We start from the raw sequence: 27774 nt of genomic DNA on the forward strand, positions 1-27774 counted from the left end.
GTGTACTACAAGCTGTGGTGTTACGTCATCAACAGGGCGTAGATACAGTAGTGGCAGAGCTCCTCCTTGTGGTTAATAAATATTATTGCAGCTTCACAAAGTTACATAGTGATGCTGTAGAACACGTAGGACACCAACCCCAGTTACAACCACAGTGGCACATACGATTCTTTTTTTTGCAACAAGAGTGTTTCCTATAAAAAATGTTAACAACAAAACTGGGAAAAAAGGCGTATACACTATAAAGTAGTTTGTTTGTTTTTTTATGGTATTTAAAACCACATTTTCCTGTGATTTGCAGCTTTAAATGAGAATGCATAATTTTCAATTGAGAAATTCTGTCGACTCATTCAGATTGGCCAGGTTTACTCCGCCAAAAGAAAGTTTGCGTACTGGTCCTCATGAGCACCCGTACACAGGGGAAAATGACAAAAACAAAAACAGAGCCGCTCGGCACAGACGCGTGTAAAGGGAAACCTCGGCTCTCAAGAGTGACTGAAGAACGGCTTGCAGGTAAGAAGAAAAGACACTTATACAAGGCGTGTCCATTTTAAACTCTTGGCACAGACAAGTATTTAGCTGTGTTCATATTAATACAAACTGTGTATAGTAACAAAATACCTTCACATGTTATTATCACTGTTTAGAATGGACTGTCATTTAAACATCGATATCGTTTTTATATCAGAATGTATTTAGAATTGTATATACGTACTGTATCACATTCTGGTGAATGTACAATAATAAAAAAAAACACACACAAAAAACTGCATTTGCATTCATTTATTGCCACACAGTAATGATCACTAACTAACTAGCCTCGTGTGTACTGTACACAATGTGTAACTAATAGTGTAAACCTGTACTATAGTACTTATTAGTATGCCTAGTTTAGGGGGAGAATCCCAGTTGAAATACATGGCTACAGCCAGGCCCAGTCTTATATAGCAAAGTCCGGTTAGAAATGCCTCCATTGGATTATAATAATATAAAAGATGGAATTGTACAATTATATACACAAATACAGTTTATTCTGACAGAGTAACGGCACAGAATCGTCCTCTGCACTAATAAGAACATGTATTGCGCAGGATCCCTGTTAGGTTTTGGAATTCCCCCTGCACAAACGCACTCCATTGTTTTGCTTTCATTCTGGACAGAGCTGAATTGCACAGCCCAAGCACCGGTCACTGCATCTCACCAATTCCTGTTTTTCAATTCCAATTCCTGTTTAAAACAATTCCCAGTATTCTGTTTAAATTAGCTTTTTCAGAATCACTGCGTGCGTTCACTTTGCAGACTTTAGTCATTCTGCGCAGAAACCGATCAAGTTCGCCGTGTGCTTGACCTCAGCTTGATATCAGACGTCACGCAGACACGGGCTGTAGCGGCTGCACAGATCACGGAGCTTCTGAAAGCGTCAGCGCTGACTGACAGAGAAGGGCATCACTCAGCCTGCTACTGCCATCTAGTCAGGGAGTGTGACTATGACAAAATCGCCTTCCAGTCATGTCATGTTTTGTTTTTCATGAGTGACATACTAGATACCGAAACCCTTTATACCCCTTATCACTGCCTATACAAATGCCATTGATATTACAGTTCCTGAAGCTGTCATTGCAAATGACTGAAAGGTGCTGTGTATGTCCTCGTTATTACAAGTTACATGTATGTTTAAATTCGTAAACAGATTCGTAATAAAACATTGTATGTGAATGTTTTCCACTACCCTTGTTTGCTCTGCCAGCATAGATTATGCATAAGGACAATTAGTGCAACAGTTTAGTACTTGTGATTGTAGAATAGATATGGCTATTGTTGAACTCAATATCACATATTATTATCTGTTTATTTAGCAGACGCCTTTATCCAAGGCGACTTACAGAGACTAGGGGGTGTGAACTATGCATCAGCTGCAGCGTCATTTACAACGTCTCACTCAAAAGACAGAGCACAAGGAGGTTAAGTGACTTGCACAGTGATCAGTGTCCGAGTCGGGATTTGATCAGACCTCCTGGTTACAGCCCCTTTTCTTTAATCACTGGACCTTACAGCCTCCATGTATATATGTGTATTGTACTAAAGATGACTGAGTGAATGAAATAAGGTTCCCACGTATCTTTGTCTTACTACATACAATGGGCATGGCTGATATGCAATTGTAACAGCACCCCACTTCACCCTCACAGTCTGCTCTTCTGCAGTTTCCGTAACAATGCAATCAGACCATGAGGTCAGCCGCAGACTGGCTGCAATCAAGCCGCTAAACAAGTATCGTGAACCCACTGTTAGTCAATTAAACTGTTTTCAAATGAAGGCAGCTGAACAATCACAACAGTTAGTATGTCTCTAAAATATCAATTACAATTCCTTCAAAGGAGATGGAATTGATTTGAAAAAGGAATTGGAATTGACCTCAACCCTGCTTGTGTTCTACAAGGAAAGAACTGGGTATAAACCACAAGCCCATCAAGTAAACCATCACAGAATGTCTTCACCAAAAAGAACTTCCTTTAACAGAGTGAATGTTTGCAGTGGTTTACAGCAAGAGGCCCAGGTTATGTGCTCTGCATTTTGTCTAGGGTTCAATGATTTCTGTTACACAGCAAGTTGTTTTTTTAAATATTATGCTGACAAAATACATTTAAAGTTGTTTTAAAGGACAAATGGCTCACGAAGAGTATCTCCAATCAAAGCTGAAAACATGTCTAAGAAGTGATAATATTCAGCTCTGGAAGGCTCCGTACACAACAGAAAACAATGAAGCTGGACAGCAAGCAATAAAGGTACAGTAATAGTGTTGGATCTTGAGTGAGCCAAATGATACGCGTTTGCTTTTGCTTAGAGCAGCCACACCCATTAGGGCTAAATGGTGCTTGTTAAGCATAGTTAAGAGAGACAGCCCAGCACTGTCACTTTCCCAGTATTCCCGTTAGCCAACAGTGTTCATACCACAGCTATGGACAAACGTTTTGCATCACCCTGTAGAATTACCTGCTGAGTAATGTTACGTTAACATGTTCAATTGCATACCGCCATGTCGTTTTTTATATACTTAACAAAAAACTGACAAATTGAAAAATGTGGCATTTTTCAATTGTCATGAAATACTGTACTACTAAGATGGCTTCCGGTAGACTTTTGCGATATCATTTTGTAGTTTCTAAATAACAGATCTAAATTATCTAAAACATTTTTGTTAGTTATGTCTCGGTCCTAAAATTCTAGGTGATGCAAAACTTTTGACCATAGCTGTAGTATCAGACACCCCCCCCACCCCACCCCATCTCCGGATTTACAGCTGCCACGTGGCTTGTGTATTTGAGGGTCCCTGATCGCCCAGACTGTCCGTCAGGTAATCCACTCGCTTAGATCAACGTACTATTGTCCTTTCTGTATATCCCATTGTCCATTGTTAGTTACAAATCTGTACAATTAAGTCAGGTTCTGCTAAATGTGGATCTCCCGAATTAAGCACAGACTTTGGGACATTCCCAAAGAGTCTTTTGTTATACACACAGTGGAAATAGCCAATTGATATTTTAGGGTACATTGCAGAGCTGGTTGATTTTATAGTATATTGGTACCAGCTTCACTGTAAGCCCACGTGAAACTGGGAACTCTAAGCAAGCACCCCTGCCCACCAGAATGCATCACATTATTTCTGAAATGAATGGAACACTTTAAACAGTATCATACAGCGCAGTAACAAGCCACTTAGTTGCAAGCACAGTACTAGCGGTGAATGTTATTGCACCAGGTCATTGCATTCTATTGTACTCAGCTGCCTTTCAAAGAAATTGCCTTTGCCTTCGCACTTGCTTTAAAATGATCCAAAACTGCTGTCACTTAAAATGTCCATTTCAAGCCCTGCTCTGTATTATTTTTATTTTTTATTCATAGGAGCTTGCTGAGAAATATGCACCTAGCCTTAATCTTAATGCCACTGAAGTTGAGAGTGCATTGGAGGCTGTTAGGTCATTGACAGTCAAGCGAGGGAAAGCAAATGAGACGTACAAGACAAAAGGTGTTGCTACACTGGAGATTGCATTGCCCAAGAAATACAAGCAGGTACGCAACAGTGGATATGAGTGGATTGGTATCCCCTATGGTGGTGCATGTTTGTGAATGCCAGTTTCATAATGGCTTGGTATCCCCTGTATTGGTGTATGTTTGCAAATGCCATTTTCATGTCATTCCTTATGCCTACAGGGATCTCAAAGACACTACTTGAAAACAAAGCTTGACATTACCAGCAATCAGCTGATGGCTATGTAAGTACATGGCATTGTGTTTTACTTAATGTTTTCAGTATTCTGTACATGAAAATAAAGTTAATTTAATATTTGGTGTTTTAATTGATTAATCACACCTGTGGGCTTTGATCAATCAGAACATTATTCATTGATTAAGCTTGTCTACGCACTGTGTGAAAAAGATATCTTAAAAAATGTCAGAGGGTACTTCTAAAGACCTTGGCAAAAGGACAACTGGAAGGTATGCCCAGTATTTCACAATATCTCCGCATGAAGTAACAGACTGCAGCTTGCAACATTTCCTCGTCGGTGCTTTCCTTTCATGGCAGTATTACAGGTTTATCTTAATGGCAAGTACATTGATTTTTCTTATTACTCAGCATATTTCTTTCAAGAGGTAGAAAATTAAGTTATTGTACTTTTTCTTCAGCAAACTAAAATAAAACAGCACGCAATAAATGATATTTCTCTTCAGCTAACCTAATAAAATAGCTCTCAGTAAGTTACGTGTTAGTCTGGAATTTGAAATCTTACGGTGCTCCAGAAACAGGTGTATTAAACCCAGTATTCCAGGTTGTAGTGCAGCAGGTCAGTTACCATATTCAAGTTACAATCCACACACAAGGTGTTTTTAATCTTTTTATTTTAAGCATGTCAGTAGGCTCAAAGAAACGCAAACAGGCATTACAGCTCAAAAGAAAATGTCACTAAAATTGATTATTGGTAATTGTCTTTCAGTACAGTTAATTGATTGTAGATTGGATAATAAATTGATCAATATAAAATATCAAGATTCAAATCCCTATTTAATATACATTTTATGCATGTTAAAGTGTTAGAATCAAAAGGTAAATGATCTGAAGACCTTTGCAATTCAATCTGTGGTCATGTCTTTGTAGGATATCAGAAGAATTTGGAGTCGGGCCTAACATGAAGTTAATTTTAAGCGGCAAAACAGTGGAGGCTGGTAAGAGTGTGTCTGAGGGGCAGGGGACACAATTACATTACATACAATTATCATTGTTGGAATATTTCAGAGATGAATCCTCATTAAATGCAATATCATCGGATGGGTTTCTAGCTTTCAGTTACAGTCCACTGTTAGTTTATGTCTTTGGCTGATTCCTGTCGTCATGACAATAAGAATTCATGATATGATCAAGGTTTTCACTGCGTTTTTTGGATATCCTCTTAACAAGAAGTTACTGTAATCCGTGTGTCACTCGCTCCCTCGCTGGGGTGGTAGTTTTGTAACATGGTCAGTTGTCCACTGAACGTTGTTTTGGTTAGGTAGTATGGGTACCCTAGTGAGTTGCAAAGTGAAAACTAGTTTGTGTGTGAGATTAAAATCTTCTGACCCCATTGATAAGACGTTGAACCACCCAACCTCAATGGAACATTACTCTTGTGCCATCTTAACTGTTTTCATTTTTTATTTGTTGTTTTTTTGCAGGTAAAACTCTTGAAGAGCAGGGTGTAAAACACAATTCAAAGATTATGGTTTTGTGTCTGAAGGAAAGTGAGGAGGACAAACAGAAAATGGCTGGGGAAGAAAAACAATACCAAATTAAAAACGAGACCATAACAAGAACTCAAAAAGGCTTTGAGATCCTGTCTGAGAGAGGTGTGGGTTCATCCTGGACTGTAGTATAAATGGCTTTAATCACACTTAGTTCAACTGCATTGTTGGGGTTGTATTTACCTGGTAGGGGCTGGATTGGTGCAGTTTCTGAGTAAAAAAGTGTCTATTTGTGCTCTGAGTGGCTGGAAAGAATCTCATAATGAGTTTTGTTCATATTTTATTTTAAAAGGCATTTAAAAAATATATATATATATATATATAGTTTTTCTTTAATAATAACAGTAGTGTGCAAATGTATTAGAGCACCTCGATTTGTCATTTATATCCTTTATATACCTACCTGCATGAAAACCTGGGTGTAAGAATTTACATTTTTGGTCTGTAATTGGTGATATAGAAACGATAAGCACTCTTGTGTGAAAATGTTAAACCACTTTGTGCTTTAATTGTGCCTCTTAAACAACTTCTAAAAAGTCTCCTGTATTTTACAGCGTGTGGCTATGTGCTCCTTTTCTCTTACCGTTTTGTTTGGCCTATCGAAGTCATCAGTTAGATGATGGCTAATTTGCCTATATGCACAACAGAAGCAATGAGGGGTTCTTCTAAATGTGCACACTACTGTAGCTGTTAAGCATCAACCCTAGGCAAATACCATGTAAAATACTGTCCTCCATCACCTTGCCATAAACTGGATTTGGATAATAGTAATTCTTAGGATAGGGTGTCAACCCATCCAAAAGAACCTGCAACGATGGTTGAAAAGCAAGACATGCAAGCCCCTAGAATGGCAGATTGAATCAAGAACTAACGACGCGTGATCTTTCTGTTCTATTTGAGTATGGCCAGTAACCTCGAGTGTGCAAATGGAAATTCACAATATAATTTTCTTCACAGATGGAAGTATGGATCCATATTCCACTCCGTTTTTGGAAATCGCTGATCAGAAGGGAAACCCCATTAAAATTCCACCAGCAGAGAGGAAGGTATGTCTCAAACCGCTGAGGTCAATTCATCCCTATATTACTCAATTCTAAATGTTAGCTTGACTGGACAAAACTTGGTTCAGGTACTTGAAAACGTTACTGTTATGTCCTTCATTCATTACAACCTGTTTTTAATAATGCTGTTTCTCGGTGCCAATCGGCATTGCAAATAACCAACAATTGCCATCACAAGAAACGTGGAAGTCTGCATGAATATCATCCTTATACAAATCTGTAACGGGTTTGAAAATAAAATGGAACGCAGTGGATGAGAGGCTGGCAGAGAGGAGCTGTAGTAGGGCCTGCTTTAGTGGAAATAGACGGGCGTGGCTCCACAGGGGCTGTTCCCACCTGCTTTACTGGAGATAGACAGGCGCGGCTCCACAGGGGCTGTTCCCACCTGCTTTACTGGAAATAGACAGGCGCGGCTCCACAGGGGCTATTCCCTCTCAAGCAAGCACATGGAAAGATGACTTCATGGGTCTCTTTAGTATGACAAGGCTTTCTGATACTTTGCTAAAGTATTGGATACTCTGGAACTGTTCTGAGCTGACTGGCTAGTATAAAATATGTGTTTTCTTATTTTTTGTTTCTAGGCTCTTATCTTGGCCATGGGACTTCATGAGAAAGGAAGAGCCCTTCTGAAGAAGAAGGATTATGAGACGTCATTGTGTCTTTTACTGCAAGCAGATGAACAGTTTAGGTATAAACCAGTGCAGGCACATGGAGAGGGGTTTCAGCATGCCATAATAAGAGCAGGTTACAGTGAAGTGAAATCTGAAACTTAAATAGGAGGCTGGTGTAAAGTGTAAAAAAACAATTATATTGTGTGAAAAATGTGTTATCGGCCACACTCTCACCGTATCATTTAAAAGCTGGACATGACCACTGTTATTAATATCAAACTTTATAAAAGAACAAACAAACAAAACGATGCATTTCAGCACGTCCGTGCCTTCGTCAGGTTGCATCTGAACTACCTACAATTGCATATAAAAGGGCAGTTCAGGCTCTCAATCAATTAACAAGTCCTTACTGAAATTCATATTGCATCATCAATTATTCATTCAGTCATTCAAACAAGTAACAGACATGATTTGATGTACATTCTTATAGATACAGAAAAAGATTTGAAACACAAAATACACAATTATATCATTTCTTACAAATACCACTTATTTTATATGAATTGTTATTAGTTAATTAGAAGCCTGTTATTACAAATAAGGACTGAGGTCCAGTGCTTCATTAAGAGGTGCGTGCGTGCGTGCGTGCGTGCGTGTGTGTGAAAAATGAATGGAGATTTTTGCAAAATCAGCACAGTTACCGTGTTCAGCATGCAGAGTGTGACGGACTGTGGTTCAGTTAAATAGTAAGAGAAGTATGTCATTTAAATACTTCTGTCATACTGGATACAATACTTTGCAGAACACTGATTCTGTCCAGGTAACATTTTAAAAGTAGGTGCATTATATTCATAGGGAGGGACTACATGGGCATTTTAATAGAAATTAATTGGAGCAACAGTGTGTTGAGCCACAAATGTTACCTGACAGTGCAGTGAATGGGTTGTGTAAATGTGCATATGCACCAGCACTATGTAGTAATCTTCAGTTTTGCTTTTTTATTTTTTAAATCTTTCAAAACTAAGTTAGCGGCATGGAATTCAAATTGAGCCTGAAATTGCAAAAACAAGTGTTGTAGTCGTGGCAAACTGTTTTCTGAGCGCCTCTGGGTTTTGCTCTTATTTCACAGCTCAATTCACAGTTCTTGTTTTTCAGTGTATTGGTGGCTGCTTAGGTATTCTTTTTAACCTATAAAGTGCCATTGACCTAATTTGAGGACAGGCTACATTGTATTTTTTTGGAGTATTATTAACTGGCATCTACCCATGATTTACATTTTCTCTTTAACTGTGTTGCTGTGATAACGTATTCTCATTTTGTTAAACACAGAAGTTAGGTCTAAAGGAACCTGTTAATTCTGCAAAAATAGCCCATCAGATGCTTTTATGACACCTCAACATAAAGTTAGAAACTGAAGCCTAGAAAGTATGAATTTCTTGGTGGTGTTCTCTCCACAGTGATCACAAAGTGGCTCCATTTTCATTGTGTTAAACTTCATAGCCGGTGTGAAATTCCACTGCTCCGATTACAGGCATGTGTAACTTGACTGTCCTCAGAATAGGATGAAGCAGTTTGTAGCCAAAGTGAAGCATTTAAAAAAATTAAGTCTGTTAAAAAATATTGATTTAAAATATATCAAATGGCATAAATACAGCTTATGTTCAGATTTTTTATTTATCTATTTATTTTTTTAATATAAAAATGTATTTGGTACTTTTAAAGATTGTGTGTGAATTTTTAAATCTTTTTTCTACATTTTGTATGTTTTGTTAAATAAACGTCAAGAATTGTTTATTTCATTTCTTTTTTTTCCTCCCCTGTTGTCCAGTAAATGCAGTTCTCAGTTGCTGAACACCGTGGATAACTATGCAGTCCTTCAGCTGGATATTGTGTGGTGCTACCGCGCGCTTGAGAACCTGGAATACCTTCAGAATGCAAAAGAACGATTGCAAGAAGCTGAAAACTGTTTCCTTAAATGCTATGGCAAGGAACAGACACGACTTTTACAAATAAAGGTACGGGTGAGGTTTGCTGTCATTTAAAATCTAATCAAACACGTGAAGTCTTTTTTGTTTGCTGATTCCTACGTATGCACGGTCTTATTTAGATAAGGAGAAATGTGTAGGGATTGAGATTTACTACAGGGAGGCGATGCAATACTATTTCATGACACTACTAACACATGTAACACATCGAATATCTCTTTGTATTCACTAAATGAATAATGTTTTTTTTTTACTGTGGCGGATGAATTGCAGTGTTCCAAATCTCATTGCATTGCTAAACCGATACAGAGTTCGATCAAGGAAAATCATTCTCAGAGTCCAGTTGTTTAATTTCTTATCCATATGTTGCAGGGATGGAAATAAGGCTCTTATTGCATAGCAATAAGGAATAACTACAGCTCATAGAGTATCCTGGAATAACTGCAATTCATAGAGTATCCTGGAATAACTGCAATTCAGAGTATCCTGGAATAACTGCAATTCATAGAGTATCCTGGAATAACTGCAGTTCAGGGTATCCTGGAATAACTGCAGTTCAGGGTATCCTGGAATAACGGGACACACTGAAGCGCTACACTTGAGTATTCATATTCTCCCACAGTATACGTGGATGAATGCTTTACAATCCCTTGTTTATACACAGGGAAATTCAGGGAGGGAGGAAGTGCTGTTCCTGAGACTTTACCTCCTCCAGGGGGTTTTATTCTTCCTTCAAGGTGAAGAGAAACTAGCTGCTGAGAAAGTCGTGAAGGTAAGTCTTTCAAGTCCCTGTTTAGAATCGCAGTATGTCCTACGCCTGGTGAAGATGCAGTGCTCTTGTTGAATTGCCTGTGTGTAATTCAGTTAAATGCTGTTAATTAAAACGTTCATGTAAATTAATCATAATGGATACCTATACAGACAGATCAAGTTCCAATAGTTAAACCATTATAAAAGTGAAATGTCATTTATATATTTTAATTGCAGCTGTAATTTCTTTAGAATGTCATGCATTACCACATTCTGGGAATTTCACCAGCTTTCCGATGCATTTCCACAGCACTGATTGCATCTCATTTTCAGATACAGTCTAACTTCACTATAACGAACCACTTTTTCTAATGATCCAAGCAACAGAACCTCAGAGTGGCGAGCAGGAGATCAAATATTTTCAACATTAGCCGCGCGCGGGTACGTCACGCTGGGGGGGGGGGGGGGGGGGGGGGAGGGGAGGGGGGGGGGGGGGGGGGGGGGGGGGGGAGGGGGGGGGGAGGGGAGGGAGGGGGGGGGGGGGGGGGGGGGGGGGGGGGGGGGGGGGGGGGGGGAAATTTCCCAGAGCTGTATAATACAACATCTGCCTTCATCAAACCGGAGCTCCTGTATCAGCCCTTGATATTCGCTGTACCCTTCTTTTCTTGAGGATGTCATGGACCCACAGCGAGCTTACATTTTTTTCTTTCTCCGGTAGAGCAGGGCGATCGCAATGATCTTTTCTTGTTTGCTGTTCATTGTTCCAGGTATTGTAGTATTAGATGCACAGTACCACTGATTGTTACTGCGTTTACAGTCAGGCCCGTCCCTCCAAAGGTTTGGTATGATGGGGTGGCAGTAGTTGCATTTTTTAATTGTGTGTATACGATAATGCTCAATAACATCAATGCATAATGATGCCTTTAACTCACTCTCTCTTTGCCTATACCCAGCAAACCAGACACAACTCACAAAGAAAATATCTCCATTTGTAAAAGCGCCATGTTTTTATTTGATTTTAAACGACACAATTGCCTGATATTTTGGGAAATTGTGGAGGGATTATGATGGTGTGTGTGGCGGGGTTAAAATTAGTGTTTATAAAAATAAATATATGTTTTTGCTTAGTGTTTATATATATATATATATATATATATATATATATATATATATATATATATATATATATATATATATATATAGCGAAGCTTTGTGTCTTTCTGTATAAAAACAGTTTGCCCTTCCCGCTGGCGTTTACTGTTTGCTTGTACATGCAGCCGGGACGTAACAGCAGACTGCCACTGCTATTCCCCTGCCGCGTTCGGTGTGAACGGTGCTCTGCGGCGACTGCGGGGCGACGCACAAGGAGGTGTGAATGGCCCTTGACACTGAACTTTCTCCAGTGTGAATGTGTTACTCTCTCAGTGGAAAAAGACCTTGGTGGGCTAATTCGAAGATAAGGCTTATTCAATCTACTGTAGTGTGAATCATGTGTGACGGATGCAGCCATTACCATCGTCACACAAACTGCAACCATGGCAACATGCATGAGGCGGTAACAAGATTGAAATGCCGTGCATTAGAACATAAGAACATAAGAAAGTTTACAAACAAGAGGAGGCCATTCGGCCCATCTTGCTCATTTTTGTTAGTAGCTTATTGATCCCAGAATCTCATCAAGCAGCTTCTTGAAGGATTCCAGGGTGTCAGCTTCAACAACATTACTGGGGAGTTGATTCCAGACCCTCACAATTCTCTGTATAAAAAAGTGCCTCCTATTTTCTGTTCTGAATGCCCCTTAGTCTAATCTCCATTTGTGACCCCTGGTCCCACGTAGTCTTCTTTGTTCAAGACTGAACAGTTTCAATTCTTTTAGCCTGTCTGCATATGACATGCCTTTTAAGCCCGGAAAAATTCTGGTCAGCAGCAATATCTTTTTTATAGCGAGGTGACCAGAACTGCACACAATATTCAAGATGAGGTCTTACTAGTGCATTGTACAGTTTTAACATTACTTCCCTTGATTTAAATTCAACACTTTTCACAATGTATCCGAGCATCTTGTTAGCCTTTTTTATAGCTTCACCACATTGTCTAGATGAAGACATTTCTGAGTCAACAAAAACTTCTAGGTCTTTTTCATAGATTCCTTCTCCAATTTCAGTACCTCCCATATGATATTTATAATGTACATCTTTATTTCCTGCGTGCAGTACCTTACACTTTTCTCTATTAAATGTCATTTGCCATGTGTCTGCCCAGTTCTGCATCTTGTCTAGATCATTTTGAATGACCTTTGCTGCTGCAACAGTGTTTGCCACTCCTCCTACTTTTGTGTCGTCTGCAAATTTAACAAGTTTGCTTACTATACCAGAATCTAAATCATTAATGTAGATTAGGAATAGCAGAGGACCTAATAGTGATCCCTGTGGTACACCACTGGTTACCACACTCCATTCTGAGGTTTTTCCTCTAATCAGTACTTTCTGTTTTCTACATGTTAACCACTCCCTAATCCATGTACATGTGTTTCCTTGAATCCCAACTGCGTTCATTTTGAGAATTAATCTTTTGTGCGGGACTTTGTCAAAAGCTTTCTGGAAATCTAAATAAACCATGTCATATGCTTTGCAATTATCTATTATCGATGTTGCATCCTCAAAAAAATCAAGCAAGTTAGTTAGACACGATCTCCCTTTCCTAAAACCATGTTGACTGTCTCCCAGGACCCTGTTACCATATAGGTAATTTTCCATTTTGGATCTTATTATAGTTTCCATAAGTTTGCATATAATAGAAGTCAGGCTTACTGGTCTGTAGTTACCTGGTTCAGTTTTGTTTCCCTTTTTGTGGATCGGTATTACGTTTGCAATTTTCCAGTCTGTCGGTACCACCCCTGTGTCAAGAGACTGCTGCATGATCTTGGTTAGCGGTTTGTAAATTACTTCTTTCATTTCTTTGAGTACTACTGGGAGGATCTCATCCGGCCCAGGGGATTTGTTTATTTTAAGAGCTCCTAGTCCCTTTAACACTTCTGCCTCAGTTATGCTAAAGTTATTTAAAACTGGATAGGAACTGGATGACATGTGGGGCATGTTGTCAGTATCTTCCTTTGTAAAAACTTGTGAAAAGTAATCATTTAATATATTTGCTATTTTTTTTTCTTCATCTACGATTTTGCCATTTGTATCTCTTAAACATTTAATCTCCTCTTTGAATGTTCTCTTGCTGTTGTAATATTGGAAAAACATTTTGGAATTGGTTTTAGCTCCCTTAGCAATGTTCATTTCTATTTCTCTCTTGGCCTTTCTAACTTCCTTTTTGACTTGCGTTTGCAGTTCTGTGTACTCTTTCTGCGTACTTTCTTTTTGGTCCTTTTTTAATGCTCTGTAAAGTGCCTTTTTTCGCTGAATATTTTTTTTTTTTAATTGATCTATTAAACCATTTTGGCAATTTTAGTTTTACATTTAGATTTGTCTACTTTAGGGATGTAATTGTTTTGCGCCTCTAGTACTACATTTTTGAAGAACAACCATCCTTCTTCTGTGGGTGTTTTCTCTATTTTACTCCAATCTACTTCTGTTAGTCTCTGTTTCATACCTTCATAGTTTGCTTTTCTAAAATTGTAAACCTTAGCTTTAGTCATTACTTTTGGGGATTTAAAAAACACTTCAAATGAGACCATGTTGTGGTCTGAGTTTGCTAGTGGTTCTCTGACCTCTGTTTTAGTTATTCTATCTTCGTTATTTGAAAAGACTAAATCAAGGCATGCCTCCCCTCTAGTCGGTGCCTTGACAAATTGTGTTAGGAAGCAGTCATTTGTCATTTCCACCATTTCTATTTCATCCTTCGTGCTACCCACCGGGTTTTCCCATTTTATTTGGGGGAAGTTGAAATCCCCCATTAGTATGGCTTCTCCTTTGCTACATGCATTTCTAATGTCATTGTATAACAGATTATTTTGCTCACCTTCTGAATATGGCGGTCTGTAGCATGCTCCTATTTATTATGCCCTTTGAATTTTTGTCCGTTATTCTGACCCATATTGATTCGGTTTTATTTTCTTTGTCCAGGTTTAACACCTGGGCTTCAAGACTGTTTCTTATGTATAGCACTACCCCTCCTCCTCTTCTGTCCTGCCTGTCTTTCCTATACAGTGTATACCCACAAATATTATATTCGTCCCCATCACTCTCAGACAACCAAGTTTCAGTAACACCTATCACATCATAGTTACCTGTTAGTGCAGTAGCTTCAAGTTCTAGAATTTTGTTTCTGATACTTCTAGCATTTAGATAAATACATTTAATGGTTGTCTTACCTGAGTTGTTGTTCTTCTTTTGATGCAATCTCCCTTCTGTTTTTTTGTTGATTTCTCCCCCCTTCATTTCTAGTTTAAATGCTTCTGAACCTGCTCGAGGATCTTTTCTCCAAGAAGACTGGTTCCCTTGTTATTTAAGTGCAGTCCGTCCCGTCTATACAGATAGTCCTCGTTGTAGAATGTGGTCCAATGATCAAGATAGGTGAAGCCTTCCAGTGTGCACCACATCTTCAGCCATGCGTTTTGATTAATTATTTCCAGCTGTCCATATGGTCCTTTGCAAGGTGCCGGTAGTATACCAGAAAATACCACAGTTTTGGTTTTCTCTTTTAATTTCCTTCCTAGCTCTCTGAATTTGTTTTGCAGGGATTTTGGTCTGTCTCTTCCAATGTTGTTTGTACCGATGTGGACGACTACTACCGGGTCGTCTCCTGTTCGTTCTAGGAGCCTGTCCACGTTTTCAGTGATGTGCTTGACCGAGGCTCCCGGAAGGCAGCACACTGTTGTAGTAAGGGGGTCCAAACTGCGAACTGAACTTGCTGTGTTTCTCAATATGGAGTCCCCAACAATCATGACCTCCCTTCTTTTTGCTGTCTGGTCACCACTGTCAATGGGGTCCTGGATGTTGTTCCTTTCATTCTCTTGTTGTTGGTTCTGCTCATCCAAATTCTGAAGTGACTCAAATCTGTTGGTTGTTTTGATTTCTGGTGGTTGTGTTTGACAAAGTTTCTTTTTTTCCCTGCTTCTGCCTACCTGAACCCAGCTGTTCTGACCTTCTATCTCCCTAGTGGCTTTCAGTCTGTTAGGGGTGATGCAGACTTCCATGAATTGTGGGTGTGCCAGTTCCTCAAGATCCTGTTGCTGTCGCACTTCTTCCAGCTCCATTTCTAGCATATTTACTAGTTTATGCAAATCCTGGATCGTGCGGCACTTTACGCACACTTGGTTTAGCTCCGCTGGGTTTTCTCGGATTTCCCACATCAAGCAGGTGTCACAGATTACTGGCTTGAAGACCATGTTGAGGTTTTTTTTTTTTTTTTTTTTTTTTTTGAATTTTAGTTTCTTCTGCAGCTGTCAGCCTGCTTTCAACCTGTTTCTAAACTGCTCTGTACTTTTCCACGCCTGTACTTCTCCCACTCGCTGTCGCTGGGAAGACTGCCTCGTTTAACTGCGTTGTTCTGCTGTGCTGTTGGCTCCTCCCCTCGCCCGTGTCTCAGAACGGCGCTGAATTTGAATCAGCTGCTCCGAGTTTCAGCTTGTTTGTTATCAGAAAAACACACGCGGCTGTTTGACTTTGCGCTGCTGCTGTGTTTCCCCAATGTCTTCTGTTTTCTGATTAAAGCAATTAAAGATGCAATTTCTCCTTACTGCTTCTAAACTGCTCTGTACTTTTCCAAGCCTGTACTTCCCCCACTCGCTGTCGCTGGGAGAAAAGCACAAAAAATATGAAGCAATCTACGCTGGATATGTTTTTCAAGAGAAAGGGCTCGTAATTAGTAGGGGTGCAACAATTTATCAATGCATCGATTATTGATCATCTGTCCTTAAGTTTTACCGAGCTTCAGTTACATTTTGGTGAGTGGATGCATCGTATTAGTACCCGTTTTAAGTCTCCTGTTGCCGATTTGCATTAAAACCTTGAGTGTGAGTGCGCTGCTTCTAGTGCTAGTACGGTAGATTAGCGCATTGCTAGGATACACACTTCTAGCCTACATTACACGTTGGATAAGACAAATCAGAAGTAGGCCAAATATTCACACTTTATTTATTTATTTATTTATTTATTTTTAATTAAGGCAACACAGTTTTTTTTGTTTGTTTTTTTATCTATTAAATCTACCAGTTACCGTTTGTTTCAAAGCATGTTGTGTTTGGATTATATGGCAATATTATAGAAAAAGAGACTGAATTTAGTACAACAGTTACATTAGTCAGGGTTTGTGAGATTAATTCAAATGCTTTGCTTTGGACATAAAATGTAAACAGTATTGATCCGGACGCATGCATGTTCTTTTCTGTTGTTAAACGCAAGTTCATTCGTTTTTTATAATTGGAAGTGTGCTAATTTGAATGCAAGTCGTCCCTTTTTGTTTAACTATTCTACACAACTGTGTTTTTAGTTATTGGATGCATAAAAAAATAAATAACTAGCGTTTGTTAATTTTGAAAAATAAAACATCAATACATCGATTCTCATTGATAAAAGTCTATACGATAATCGAATACGAAATAAGGGTGCCGACTGCACCTCTAGTAATTAGTAGTGTACTTGTTGTTTTTTCATTTCTTCACTGTTTTCTTTTAAATATACAATTTATATGTAGATCAACGTGAAGTTATCTTGAAAGAACTGCTGTATATTCTATAAAGATGTTCACTTCAATCTGGGTGATTCTTCATTATTCAGCAAATTGCTTGATATAACAAACATTTCTCCAGGTCCCAGGGAGGTTGGTTATAATGAAATTTGTATATGCTTGCTATCTTGAGATGGTTAAAATAATCACTGCCCACTGGCAGCCTTTGTATATAATTCTCATTTACTGTATGCAGGTAATTTGGAAATGTAACAATACTTTTTCAGGTGTAGCTATGGAACACTTGTTGCCAACCACGTTTTGCCATAATGTTTTTTATTGTACTGTAATTTACAGAAAGGTGACAATTTTACATAAAATTGGTTTCTGTAAATCAAGATGTTTTGCTAGATAAATGATTTAAAAATATGTTTTGCTTTTGCATCTCCCTGTTGCAAAGTGGTTAACAGTGTGCAGGTGCAGGAATGCAGCAGTGATCAATGAACAGACAGACAGTGATAATCCAGGTGCAATATTTTATTTGTATAATCTGATGACAAACTGCAGTAAACAATAGCAGTGAGAACAGGCAATACAGCGGTGTGTATTGCACTGTTGTTAATCCCCGGGTTGGTCCTGTAATAATAATAATAATAATAATAATAATAATAGTCCCGTTCCTAAGCACCCACACGTAATGCAAACAAGTCCACAGTGAATGCTAAAGTGCTTGTGGTGTAAATACAGTTATTTGTGAAACAATGTGCAGTGATGTCTGGGTAAGTGCTGGCCCGTGGCGACAGCTCCAGATCGTGTTCAGCCGTCTAATAACAAGAAACAAGTGGTTCCTTAGACACAACAAAACAAAAACAAAACACTCGCGATTACAGCACACGGTCTCCTTCTGGTTCAGCTCTAACAATACAAAGGAACTTCGTTACGCCCCCTTTTGTACCGTCAGTCATGACCCCTGGGTTATGGTTTAGTGTATTGTAGCTCAGCCCCATTTCTAGATGACCGACCTCCTTCTAACTCTGGCAATGAATTGTCTCTGTTCCCTTTACACAGCGCCCTTGCAGTTGGGAGAGAGAGATGTATCACCAAGAATCATTCAGTCTGTCACACTCCCTTATGGAATTTTATGAATATGGCAATATCTTAGGGATTTTGAGATATCAGTTGCACTGTTTTTACAGCAATCTAGTGAAGCACTCTTGTAGGTAGTTTTTTTAATAAATGAATCCTATTCCAGCTGTTTTATTTATAATTACCAGGCAATCTGTGTACTGTTGTAACTGCTGTTTGTTCCCGTTAGGTGGAAGATCTGTACAGGCAGCTATGCGTGGATCCTCATCAGATGACTGAACTGCTGGCTCTCGGGTACACAGAGCAGGAAGCACGTCTGGGTCTGAGGGCTTGTCGAGGAAACATCAACGAAGCTGCCAACCATATTAGCCAAAGAAGAGAGGTATGGTTTAAATATGTTGCAGCCCAGGTCTACAGCATGCGTTTCCATTGGTCTTATGAGAATAGTGATGGCAGAAGACATCCTTTCTGGTCATTGTCAAAATAATTGTACAGTACAATCTACAATGTATATGGTAAAAAATATATTGATTACATGACACCAGAAACCTCAGAACATTCATCCACCAATCAGGAAAGTCACACACACTGCAAACTGATTTTCTATAAAAGACCAATCAAGCTCCTAAACAGGAATGGGGAATACACCTAACAGTCTTATATTAGATATTAGCTTCCGCCAACTTGGCATCTCATTCCTACGTATGCACGGTCTTGTGTGTAGATAATGAGAAATTTGTAGGGATTGAGATGAACTACAGGGAGGCAATGCAATACAATTTCATGACACTCTACTAACACATCTAACGTTTTATTATTAATCATTACAGATCTTAAGTACTGTAATTTTTCTTTGTATTCACTGAGGGAATATTTTAATTGAATGGAAAGGCAAGGGCTGGATGTGAACCGCAGACCATACGCCTCAAAGATGAACGTCTCACCACTGAACTAAACAGCCAGCTCTGCAGTGCAGAGGCGCGCTCACGTCCCACACTGACACCAGCACCATTCACTCATCAGCCGGTCGGAGGAGAGTCCTTACACTGAGTTGTGGATTTGGTCTCTTGTGTTCAGTACTGCACAGGGAAGACGCACTGAGTCACACTCAGACTCCGGGAGTGGAGAAGCTTGTCACTGGCACTCTGTCAAACTCCACTCTAGTTTAGCAAGCCTGGCAGAGGGGGTAATCAGTGGTCTGAACGATTAGATGTGTTGCCCCAGCCTAAAAAACACATCAGTAGGATTCATATTGAATCATCTTTACTTTGCATATGTTTAATCAGTACAGCATGTTGGGAGTCCTTAATCTGGGTATCTTATTCACCCAACAAGGAGTCAGGACAAATGAGCATCAGTGGGGTGAACTAATGTGAATGGTATTGTCTGGTAATATCGAATACATCCTTAAATACTTTACAATCCAGGGATAACAAATTACAGTGCCTTGTACTAAAATTTTTGCTAAAAAACGACAGCGCATTCTTAAATATATATATATATATATATATATATATATATATATATATATATATATATATATATATATATTTATTTATTGTGAAGAATTCGCTGTCGTTTACCAGGTTAAACGTTCTGTTGTGTAAAATAGTTGAACAAATCCAAACAAAAAAGCCGTACTTGCAATGAAACACGCCGGAGCGTGGTTTTATTTGAAAACAAAACAAACAGAAAACAAAACAAAAACCTACCCCTTTCTCAGGTCCTAAACTAAACACTTATTATTTTTTCCCTTTAAACTAAAAGGGGCAGGCTAATTCTGCTTACCCTCAAAACAAAGTCTCCTTTTCCCTTTTTCAGTTCTCCGTTCTCTCACCGTTTCGTCTCTCCTTGGTCTCTCTCTCTCTCTGACCATCTCAGCTTAACCCATTTTAACTGCTGGGCAATCAAGCAATTACATGATTAAGACCAATTGATAATTACTTTTGACAACAGCCTGTTCCCCATGGTCTTAAAACCCATGACCTTATTTCCCAGTTTGTTTATGTTGTCTTCACATTATTTTAGTTTCCTTTGAACCTAACCGTACAACCTTTAGGCAGATGAAGTGTACATTCCTTACAGCCACGGCCTCCCAGCTGACCAATATTGTTCTGGAATGTACATTCCATCACTATATATATATATATATATATATATATATATATATATATATATATATATATATATATATATATATATATATATTATTAGTTCAGAGTGTGAGTCACCCTTCCTATACTACAATAGGTCAGCAGTTTTGAGTGCAGTTGTCTTTCCTTGCCCTGTATACAGGTCTGCAGTGTTCATCTAAATGTGTTTCATATATCTTCTTTCAAGTCTGATATGAATCGGAAGCCAAATTAGATTGGTTTCAAACTCATTCGTGAGCAATTCTTATGTGTTTACTTAATTCTGTAGTAACAATGAGGCCAAATCTAACTGTATAAATACAGAGGTTTGTTTGCGCTCACCTTAACAGAAGTCAAACGCCAGCTGCTACTGTAAGCATGACCAGCAGGTGGTGCAATTGGTCCTTGACATACAGTGGAACCGGAAAAATAATTTAAAAGTGCTGTGTATTGCAGTTACATAAGAAAGTTTACAAACGAGAGGAGGCCATTCGGCCCATCTTGCTTGTTTGGTTGTTAGTAGCTTATTGATCCCAAAATCTCATCAAGCAGCTTCTTGAAGGATCCCAGGGTGTCAGCTTCAACAACATTACTGGGGAGTTGGTTCCAGACCCTCACAATTCTCTGTGTAAAAAAGTGCCTCCTATTTTCTGTTCTGAATGCCCCTTTGTCTAATCTCCATTTGTGACCCCTGGTCCTTGTTTCTTTTTTCAGGCTGAAAAAGTCCCTTGGGTCAACACTGTCAATACCTTTTAGAATTTTGAATGCTTGAATTAGGTCACCACGTAGTCTTCTTTGTTCAAGACTGAACAGATTCAATTCTTTTAGCCTGTCTGCATGTGACATGCCTTTTAAGCCCGGAATAATTCTGGTCGCTTTTCTTTGCACTCTTTCTAGAGCAGCAATATCTTTTTTATAGCAAGGTGACCAGAACTGCACACAATATTCAAGATGAGGTCTTACAAGTGCATTGTACAGTTTTAACATTACTTCCCTTGATTTAAATTCAACACTTTTCACAATGTATCCGAGCATCTTGTTAGCCTTTTTTATAGCTTCCCCACATTGCCTAGATGAAGACATTTCTGAGTCAACAAAAACTCCTAGGTCTTTTTCATAGATTCCTTCTCCAATTTCAATATCTCCCATATGATATTTATAATGTACATTTTTATTTCCTGCGTGCAGTACCTTACACTTTTCTCTATTAAATGTCATTTGCCATGTGTCTGCCCAGTTCTGAATCTTGTCTAGATCATTTTGAATGACCTTTGCTGCTGCAACAGTGTTTGCCACTCCTCCTACTTTTGTGTCGTCTGCAAATTTAACAAGTTTGCTTACTATACCAGAATCTAAATCATTAATGTAGATTAGGAATAGCAGAGGACCTAATACTGATCCCTGTGGTACACCGCTGGTTACCACACTCCATTCTGAGGTTTTTCCTCTAATCAGTACTTTCTGTTTTCTACATGTTAACCACTCCCTAATCCATGTACATGCGTTTCCTTGAATCCCAACTGCGTTCAGTTTGAGAATTAATCTTTTGTGCGGGACTTTGTCAAAAGCTTTCTGGAAATCTAAATAAACCATGTCATATGCTTTGCAATTATCCATTATCAATGTTGTTGCATCCTCAAAAAAATCAAGCAAGTTAGTTAGACACGATCTCCCTTTCCTAAAACCATGTTGACTGTCTCCCAGGACCCTGTTACCATATAGGTAATTTTCCATTTTGGATCTTATTATAGTTTCCATAAGTTTGCATATAATAGAAGTCAGGCTTACTGGTCTGTAGTTACCTGGTTCAGTTTTGTTTCCCTTTTTGTGGATCGGTATTACGTTTGCAATTTTCCAGTCTGTCGGTACCACCCCTGTGTCAAGAGACTGCTGCATGATCTTGGTTAGCGGTTTGTAAATTACTTCTTTCATTTCTTTGAGTACTACTGGGAGGATCTCATCCGGCCCAGGGGATTTGTTTATTTTAAGAGCTCCTAGTCCCTTTAACACTTCTGCCTCAGTTATGCTAAAGTTATTTAAAACTGGATAGGAACTGGATGACATGTGGGGCATGTTGTCAGTATCTTCCTTTGTAAAAACTTGTGAAAAGTAATCATTTAATATATTTGCTATTTTTTTTCTTCATCTATGATTTTGCCATTTGTATCTCTTAAACATTTAATCTCCTCTTTGAATGTTCGCTTGCTGTTGTAATATTGGAAAAACATTTTGGAATTTGTTTTAGCTCCCTTAGCAATGTTCATTTCTATTTCTCTCTTGGCCTTTCTAACTTCCTTTTTGACTTGCGTTTGCAGTTCTGTGTACTCTTTCTGCGTACTTTCTTTTTGGCCCTTTTTTAATGCTCTGTAAAGTGCCTTTTTTCGCTGAATATTTTTTTAAATTGATCTATTAAACCATTTTGGCAATTTAGTTTTACATTTAGATTTGTCTACTTTAGGGATGTAATTGTTTTGCGCCTCTAGTACTACATTTTTGAAGAACAACCATCCTTCTTCTGTGGGTGTTTTCTCTATTTTACTCCAATCTACTTCTGTTAGTCTCTGTTTCATACCTTCATAGTTTGCTTTTCTAAAATTGTAAACCTTAGCTTTAGTCATTACTTTTGGGGATTTAAAAAACACTTCAAATGAGACCATGTTGTGGTCTGAGTTTGCCAGTGGTTCTCTGACCTCTGTTTTAGTTATTCTGTCTTCGTTATTTGAAAAGACTAAATCAAGGCATGCCTCCCCTCTAGTCGGTGCCTTGACAAATTGTGTTAGGAAGCAGTCATTTGTCATTTCCACCATTTCTATTTCATCCTTCGTGCTACCCACCGGGTTTTCCCATTTTATTTGGGGGAAGTTGAAATCCCCCATTAATATGGCTTCTCCTTTGCTACACGCATTTCTAATGTCATTGTATAACAGATTATTTTGCTCACCGTCTGAATCTGGCGGTCTATAGCATGCTCCTATTATTATGCCCTTTGAATTTTTGTCCGTTATTCTGACCCATATTGATTCGGTTTTATTTTCTTTGTCCAGGTTTAACACCTGGGCTTCAAGACTGTTTCTTATGTATAGCGCTACCCCTCCTCCTCTTCTGTCCTGCCTGTCTTTCCTATACAGTGTATACCCACAAATATTATATTCGTCCCCATCACTCTCAGACAACCACATTTCTGTAACACCTATCACATCATAGTTACCTGTTAGTGCAGTAGCTTCAAGTTCTAGAATTTTGTTTCTGATACTTCTAGCATTTAGATAAATACATTTAATGGTTGTCTTACCTGAGTAGTTGTTCTTGTTTTGATGCGGTCTCCCTTCTGTTTTTTTGTTGATTTCTCCCCCCTTCCTTTCTAGTTTAAATGCTTCTGAACCTGCTCGAGGATCTTTTCTCCGAGTAGACTAGTTCCCTTGTTATTTAAATGCAGTCCATCCCGTCTATACAGATAGTCCTCGTTGTAGAATGTGGTCCAATGATCAAGATAGGTGAAGCCTTCCCGTGTGCACCACGTCTTCAGCCATGCGTTTTGATTAATTATTTCCAGCTGTCCATATGGTCCTTTGCAAGGTGCCGGTAGTATACCAGAAAATACCACAGTTTTGGTTTTCTCTTTTAATTTCCTTCCTAGCTCTCTGAATTTGTTTTGCAGGGATTTTGGTCTGTCTCTTCCAATGTTGTTTGTACCGATGTGGACGACTACTACCGGGTCGTCTCCTGTTCGTTCTAGGAGCCTGTCCACGTTCTCAGTGATGTGCTTGACCGAGGCTCCCGGAAGGCAGTACACTGTTGTAGTAAGGGGGTCCAAACTGCGAATTGAACTTGCTGTGTTTCTCAATATGGCGTCCCCAACAATCATGACCTCCCTTCTTTTTGCTGTCTGGTCACCACTGTCAATGGGGTCCTGGATGTTGTTCCTTTCATTCTCTTGTTGTTGGTTCTGCTCATCAAAATTCTGAAGTGACTTCAAACAGGTTGGGTTACTTTATCTAAACTGTGTGTTCCCTAACCATGGAAATATCACATCGAAGTGTTCATTATTCTCATGAGTAATAACAGTGTTATTATCATTATTATACACTTGAAGGCTTATGTTTTAGAAATTCAGATTATTTCACTGGTTTCTCTGTCACTTAGGAAAAGGCAGAGATGAAAAGAAAGGAACGAGTGAAGAGAAGGAAACGCGTGGATGACATCAACATGCTGAGAGAAATGGGCTATTCCAAGAGAGATGCAGCCAGGGCTCTGCATGATGCTGAAGGAGACCTGGACCGTGCCTTTCTGGTAAATCAGTAGAGGACCTTGCACTGCAACACACACAGTCTGAGGAGCTCACATTCAGCTAAATCAGTGAGGACCCTGCACTGCAACACACACAGTCTGAGGAGCTCGCATTCAGCTAAATCAGTGAGGACCCTGCACTGCAACACACACAGTCTGAGGAGCTCACATTCAGCTAAATCAATGAGGACCCTGCACTGCAACACACACAGTCTGAGGAGCTCACATTCAGCTGAATCAGTGAGGACCCTGCACTGCAACACACACAGTCTGAGGAGCTCGCATTCAGCTGAATCAGTGAGGACCCTGCACTGCAACACACACAGTCTGAGGAGCTCGCATTCAGCTGAATCAATGAGGACCCTGCACTGCAACACACACAGTCTGAGGAGCTCGCATTCAGCTGAATCACTGAGGACCCTGCACTGCAACACACACAGTCTGAGGAGCTCACATTCAGCTGAATCACTGAGGACCCTGCACTGCAACACACACAGTCTGAGGAGCTCACATTCAGCTGAATCACTGAGGACCCTGCACTGCAACATACACAGTCTGAGGAGCTCACATTCAGCTGAATCACTGAGGACCCTGCACTGCAACACACACAGTCTGAGGAGCTCACATTCAGCTGAATCAATGAGGACCCTGCACTGCAACACACACAGTCTGAGGAGCTCACATTCAGCTGAATCAGTGAGGACCCTGCACTGCAACACACACAGTCTGAGGAGCTCACATTCAGCTAAATCAGTAGAGGACCCTGCACTGCAACACACACAGTCTGAGGAGCTCACATTCAGCTGAATCAGTAGAGGACCCTGTACTGCAACACACACAGTCTGAGGAGCTCACATTCAGCTAAATCAGTAGAGGACCCTGCACTGCAACACACACAGTCTGAGGAGCTTGCATTCAGCTGAATCAGTGAGGACCCTGCACTGCAACACACACAGTCTGAGGAGCTCACATTCAGCTGAATCACTGCAACACACACAGTCTGAGAGGACCCTGCACTGCAACACACACAGTCTGAGGAGCTCACATTCAGCTAAATCAGTAGAGGACCCTGCACTGCAACACACACAGTCTGAGGCGCTCACATTCAGCTGAATCAATGAGGACCCTGCACTGCAACACACACAGTCTGAGGAGCTTGCATTCAGCTAAATCAATGGAGGACACTGAACACCCTACATTTTATGTTTAAAATATTGCTCATAAACTCATTAAAGACTTAATTACCAGTCTTGAAAGAAAAAACTGTAGTATGCTTTGTTAATTTGACCCCCCCAACGGCTTATTCCTGTGGCATTTTTAATTGCTAACTTGATGGTTTGCATTAGAAACCCACTGTATAAATGGCTTGAGACAAGCTGAATACAGTAGAATGTGCATTCTGGTAAAGGCCAGCCTATTGGCATTATTATGCAAACCTTTTGATTTGTATTATTGTTCGGTATTCACTTTGTTTATTGTTTGAATGTACTAAATGCTTTTGTAAAGTGCAAAATATGAATTGAATTTGGCCTGAAGAATCACTAGGATGTTGAAATGATCTCTACACACTTTCTCCATTGTAACAGAGTCTTTTCCTTCAATGTGAAATGCTTCACTCCAGGGTGGAATTTGCCCCACGTTTGTGTTGAGCTCTCCTCTGAATTCCTTTCCAGATCCTTCTTGATAACTACCGTCTGGTAGAGACAGTAAGCAATGATACAGAATCCAGTGGCATGGACTCCTCTGACAGGGAAGTCATGATTAATCAGGTTAGTAGTGTCTTCGTCTTTCTTCAGGAACTAAGAGCACCCTAACTAGATGCATACATTCAAACTGTGTGCGTACAGCTGTGTGCACATTTATTGCAACACCTCACCATCTGTCATGTATATCTGTTATATCCCTACTTGTATGAAAACCTCTGCGTGTGAGAATTTCAATTTCCGCTCAGTAATCGGTGATATAGAAACAATAGGCACTTGTGTGAAAATGTTCGACCACTTTGTGCTTCAATTAGGAATCTTAAACGACGTCTTAATCTATTTTAATACAAGTTCAGTAAGACTGCATTTTAATTCTTCATCTTGTTCTTTTATTAATAATGTAGTTGGTATTTTTGGGCTTTGATCGTGATTCTGCAGCAGCTGCCTTGGCGCTTGCAGGTGGCAATGTGCAGATCGCGGCCCAGCTTCTGGTGCATCATCAAGGGAATCTGCCCCCAGACATCCTGTCCCCTTCCCCACGCTCTTCCTCCTCAGAGGAGCCCAGCACCTCCTCCAACTCGGCAGGTAAACCTCACGAGGGTGGAATTGTATTTAAAAATGTTCAAGATAAAATAACTTTGTTTAATTTAGACAAAGAAAACTTTGTAAAAATCCTGTAATCGGGCCCTTTTATAACCCGTTATTTTACTGTTCTGTCTTTAACCACATTGAGAAATATATCTCTGAGCGCACTTCAGCTGAGGGAGTCCCTTTTTCAGAAGCAGTGGTTTGAAACCTGCTTCCAGGAGGCTAGTTTGAGGCACCATTGCGTAAGTAAAGCTGTTGCTCCAGCTTTAATCACTCACTTTTTTTTTTTTTAAGGTTCTCCCATAAATCCAAGAGATGAGCAAATGGATCTGGACCTGGTGAATGAGGTTCTGGGGGATATCCCGAATCACGAGGAGGACTATCTAGATCTAAATCTGGAAGAAGAAAGCGAGGTCCTTGCAAAGCTCAAATCGAACCTAGAAACAAAACACCAAGCCCCCTGCTAAATGTCTTCCCATCACAGTGCTGCAAAAGGGCTGTGTGGAAATTCATGAAGCAATTAATAGCAGGACCCTGTGGTGCTCCTGCACTTTCCAGATAGGCAGTCAACCATCAAGAGAGTCCTTTTCTCCAGATACCTTTACCTGCATGTTATATTTAAGAGCAGCTTAAATTCAATGAACCAATTCAAATAAAGTTTCTACATGTGTAAATCAGCAGATTTTAGAATATTTTTCAGAATGTAGAATTTAGTTTTGCAAGTTAGAACAGCAACATTTTAAACTGTTTAACAGTCGATATTAACCCATTTACACCAGGGTTTAAGTTGTATATATTGCAATTAATACAACATCTATTTTGAGGTGCATTGTCAGCCCGCTGCTGAGGTCTATAACATGTTAAGATTAAATATTTTTAAAATATTGACTTTAAATCACTTTGAAAAGAAAAACAAGTGCTTTGCCATTGGTTAAAGCTGCATTATACCAATAGCACAATTCACTGAATTATTCATTTAAAAATATTTATTTTAAATTTAGCACACAAGAACAATCTTGGTTAACCCAATAGTGTGTGGTTTAGTATGTTCATTTGTAAAAAAAGATCAATATTTTTATCACACTGGTTCCTCTTTAATTTTTATTATTGATTTTTAAACGGTGAATCTGTTTGGATTTTTTCTCTGCTGTGAACTGAAATAAACACTTCTGTAAAAA

At 39.4% G+C, this 27774-nt stretch overlaps 1 protein-coding gene across 4 annotated transcripts; it reads left to right on the plus strand.

The window, feature by feature from the left end:
• The first annotated feature begins 302 nt into the window (after positions 1–302).
• LOC121314046 (NEDD8 ultimate buster 1-like) lies at positions 303–27774 on the plus strand. Of its 4 annotated transcripts, none has more exons than XM_041246836.1 (15): positions 303–513; positions 2662–2786; positions 3904–4071; positions 4213–4274; positions 5156–5223; positions 5710–5880; positions 6733–6821; positions 7418–7524; positions 9276–9462; positions 10097–10204; positions 18116–18268; positions 24162–24308; positions 25979–26074; positions 26447–26593; positions 26891–26999. In XM_041246836.1, exons 1-15 carry the CDS (start codon positions 402–404, stop codon positions 26900–26902), a joined length of 1752 nt encoding a protein of 583 aa, XP_041102770.1. In that variant the 5' UTR covers positions 303–401; the 3' UTR covers positions 26903–26999. The 4 variants fall into 4 exon arrangements, with proteins under 4 accessions (XP_041102770.1, XP_041102769.1, XP_041102767.1 ...); XM_041246833.1 differs by having other exon boundaries at positions 319–513; positions 26413–26593; positions 26891–27774; XM_041246834.1 differs by having other exon boundaries at positions 324–513; positions 2651–2786; positions 26413–26593; positions 26891–27774.

This window comes from Polyodon spathula, chromosome 4, assembly GCF_017654505.1.
Source record: "Polyodon spathula isolate WHYD16114869_AA chromosome 4, ASM1765450v1, whole genome shotgun sequence".
In the NCBI taxonomy this organism is placed as follows: domain Eukaryota; kingdom Metazoa; phylum Chordata; class Actinopteri; order Acipenseriformes; family Polyodontidae; genus Polyodon; species Polyodon spathula.

Excerpts from the sequence above, each read along its gene's own strand:
- LOC121314046 (XM_041246833.1), top strand. The coding sequence starts at position 402 with ATGAGCACCCGTACACAGGGGAAAATGACAAAAACAAAAACAGAGCCG. Across the intron at positions 6,822-7,417 it reads TTCCACCAGCAGAGAGGAAG|GCTCTTATCTTGGCCATGGG; the intron begins GTATGTCTCAAA and ends TTTTGTTTCTAG. Across the intron at positions 18,269-24,161 it reads ATATTAGCCAAAGAAGAGAG|GAAAAGGCAGAGATGAAAAG; the intron begins GTATGGTTTAAA and ends TCTGTCACTTAG.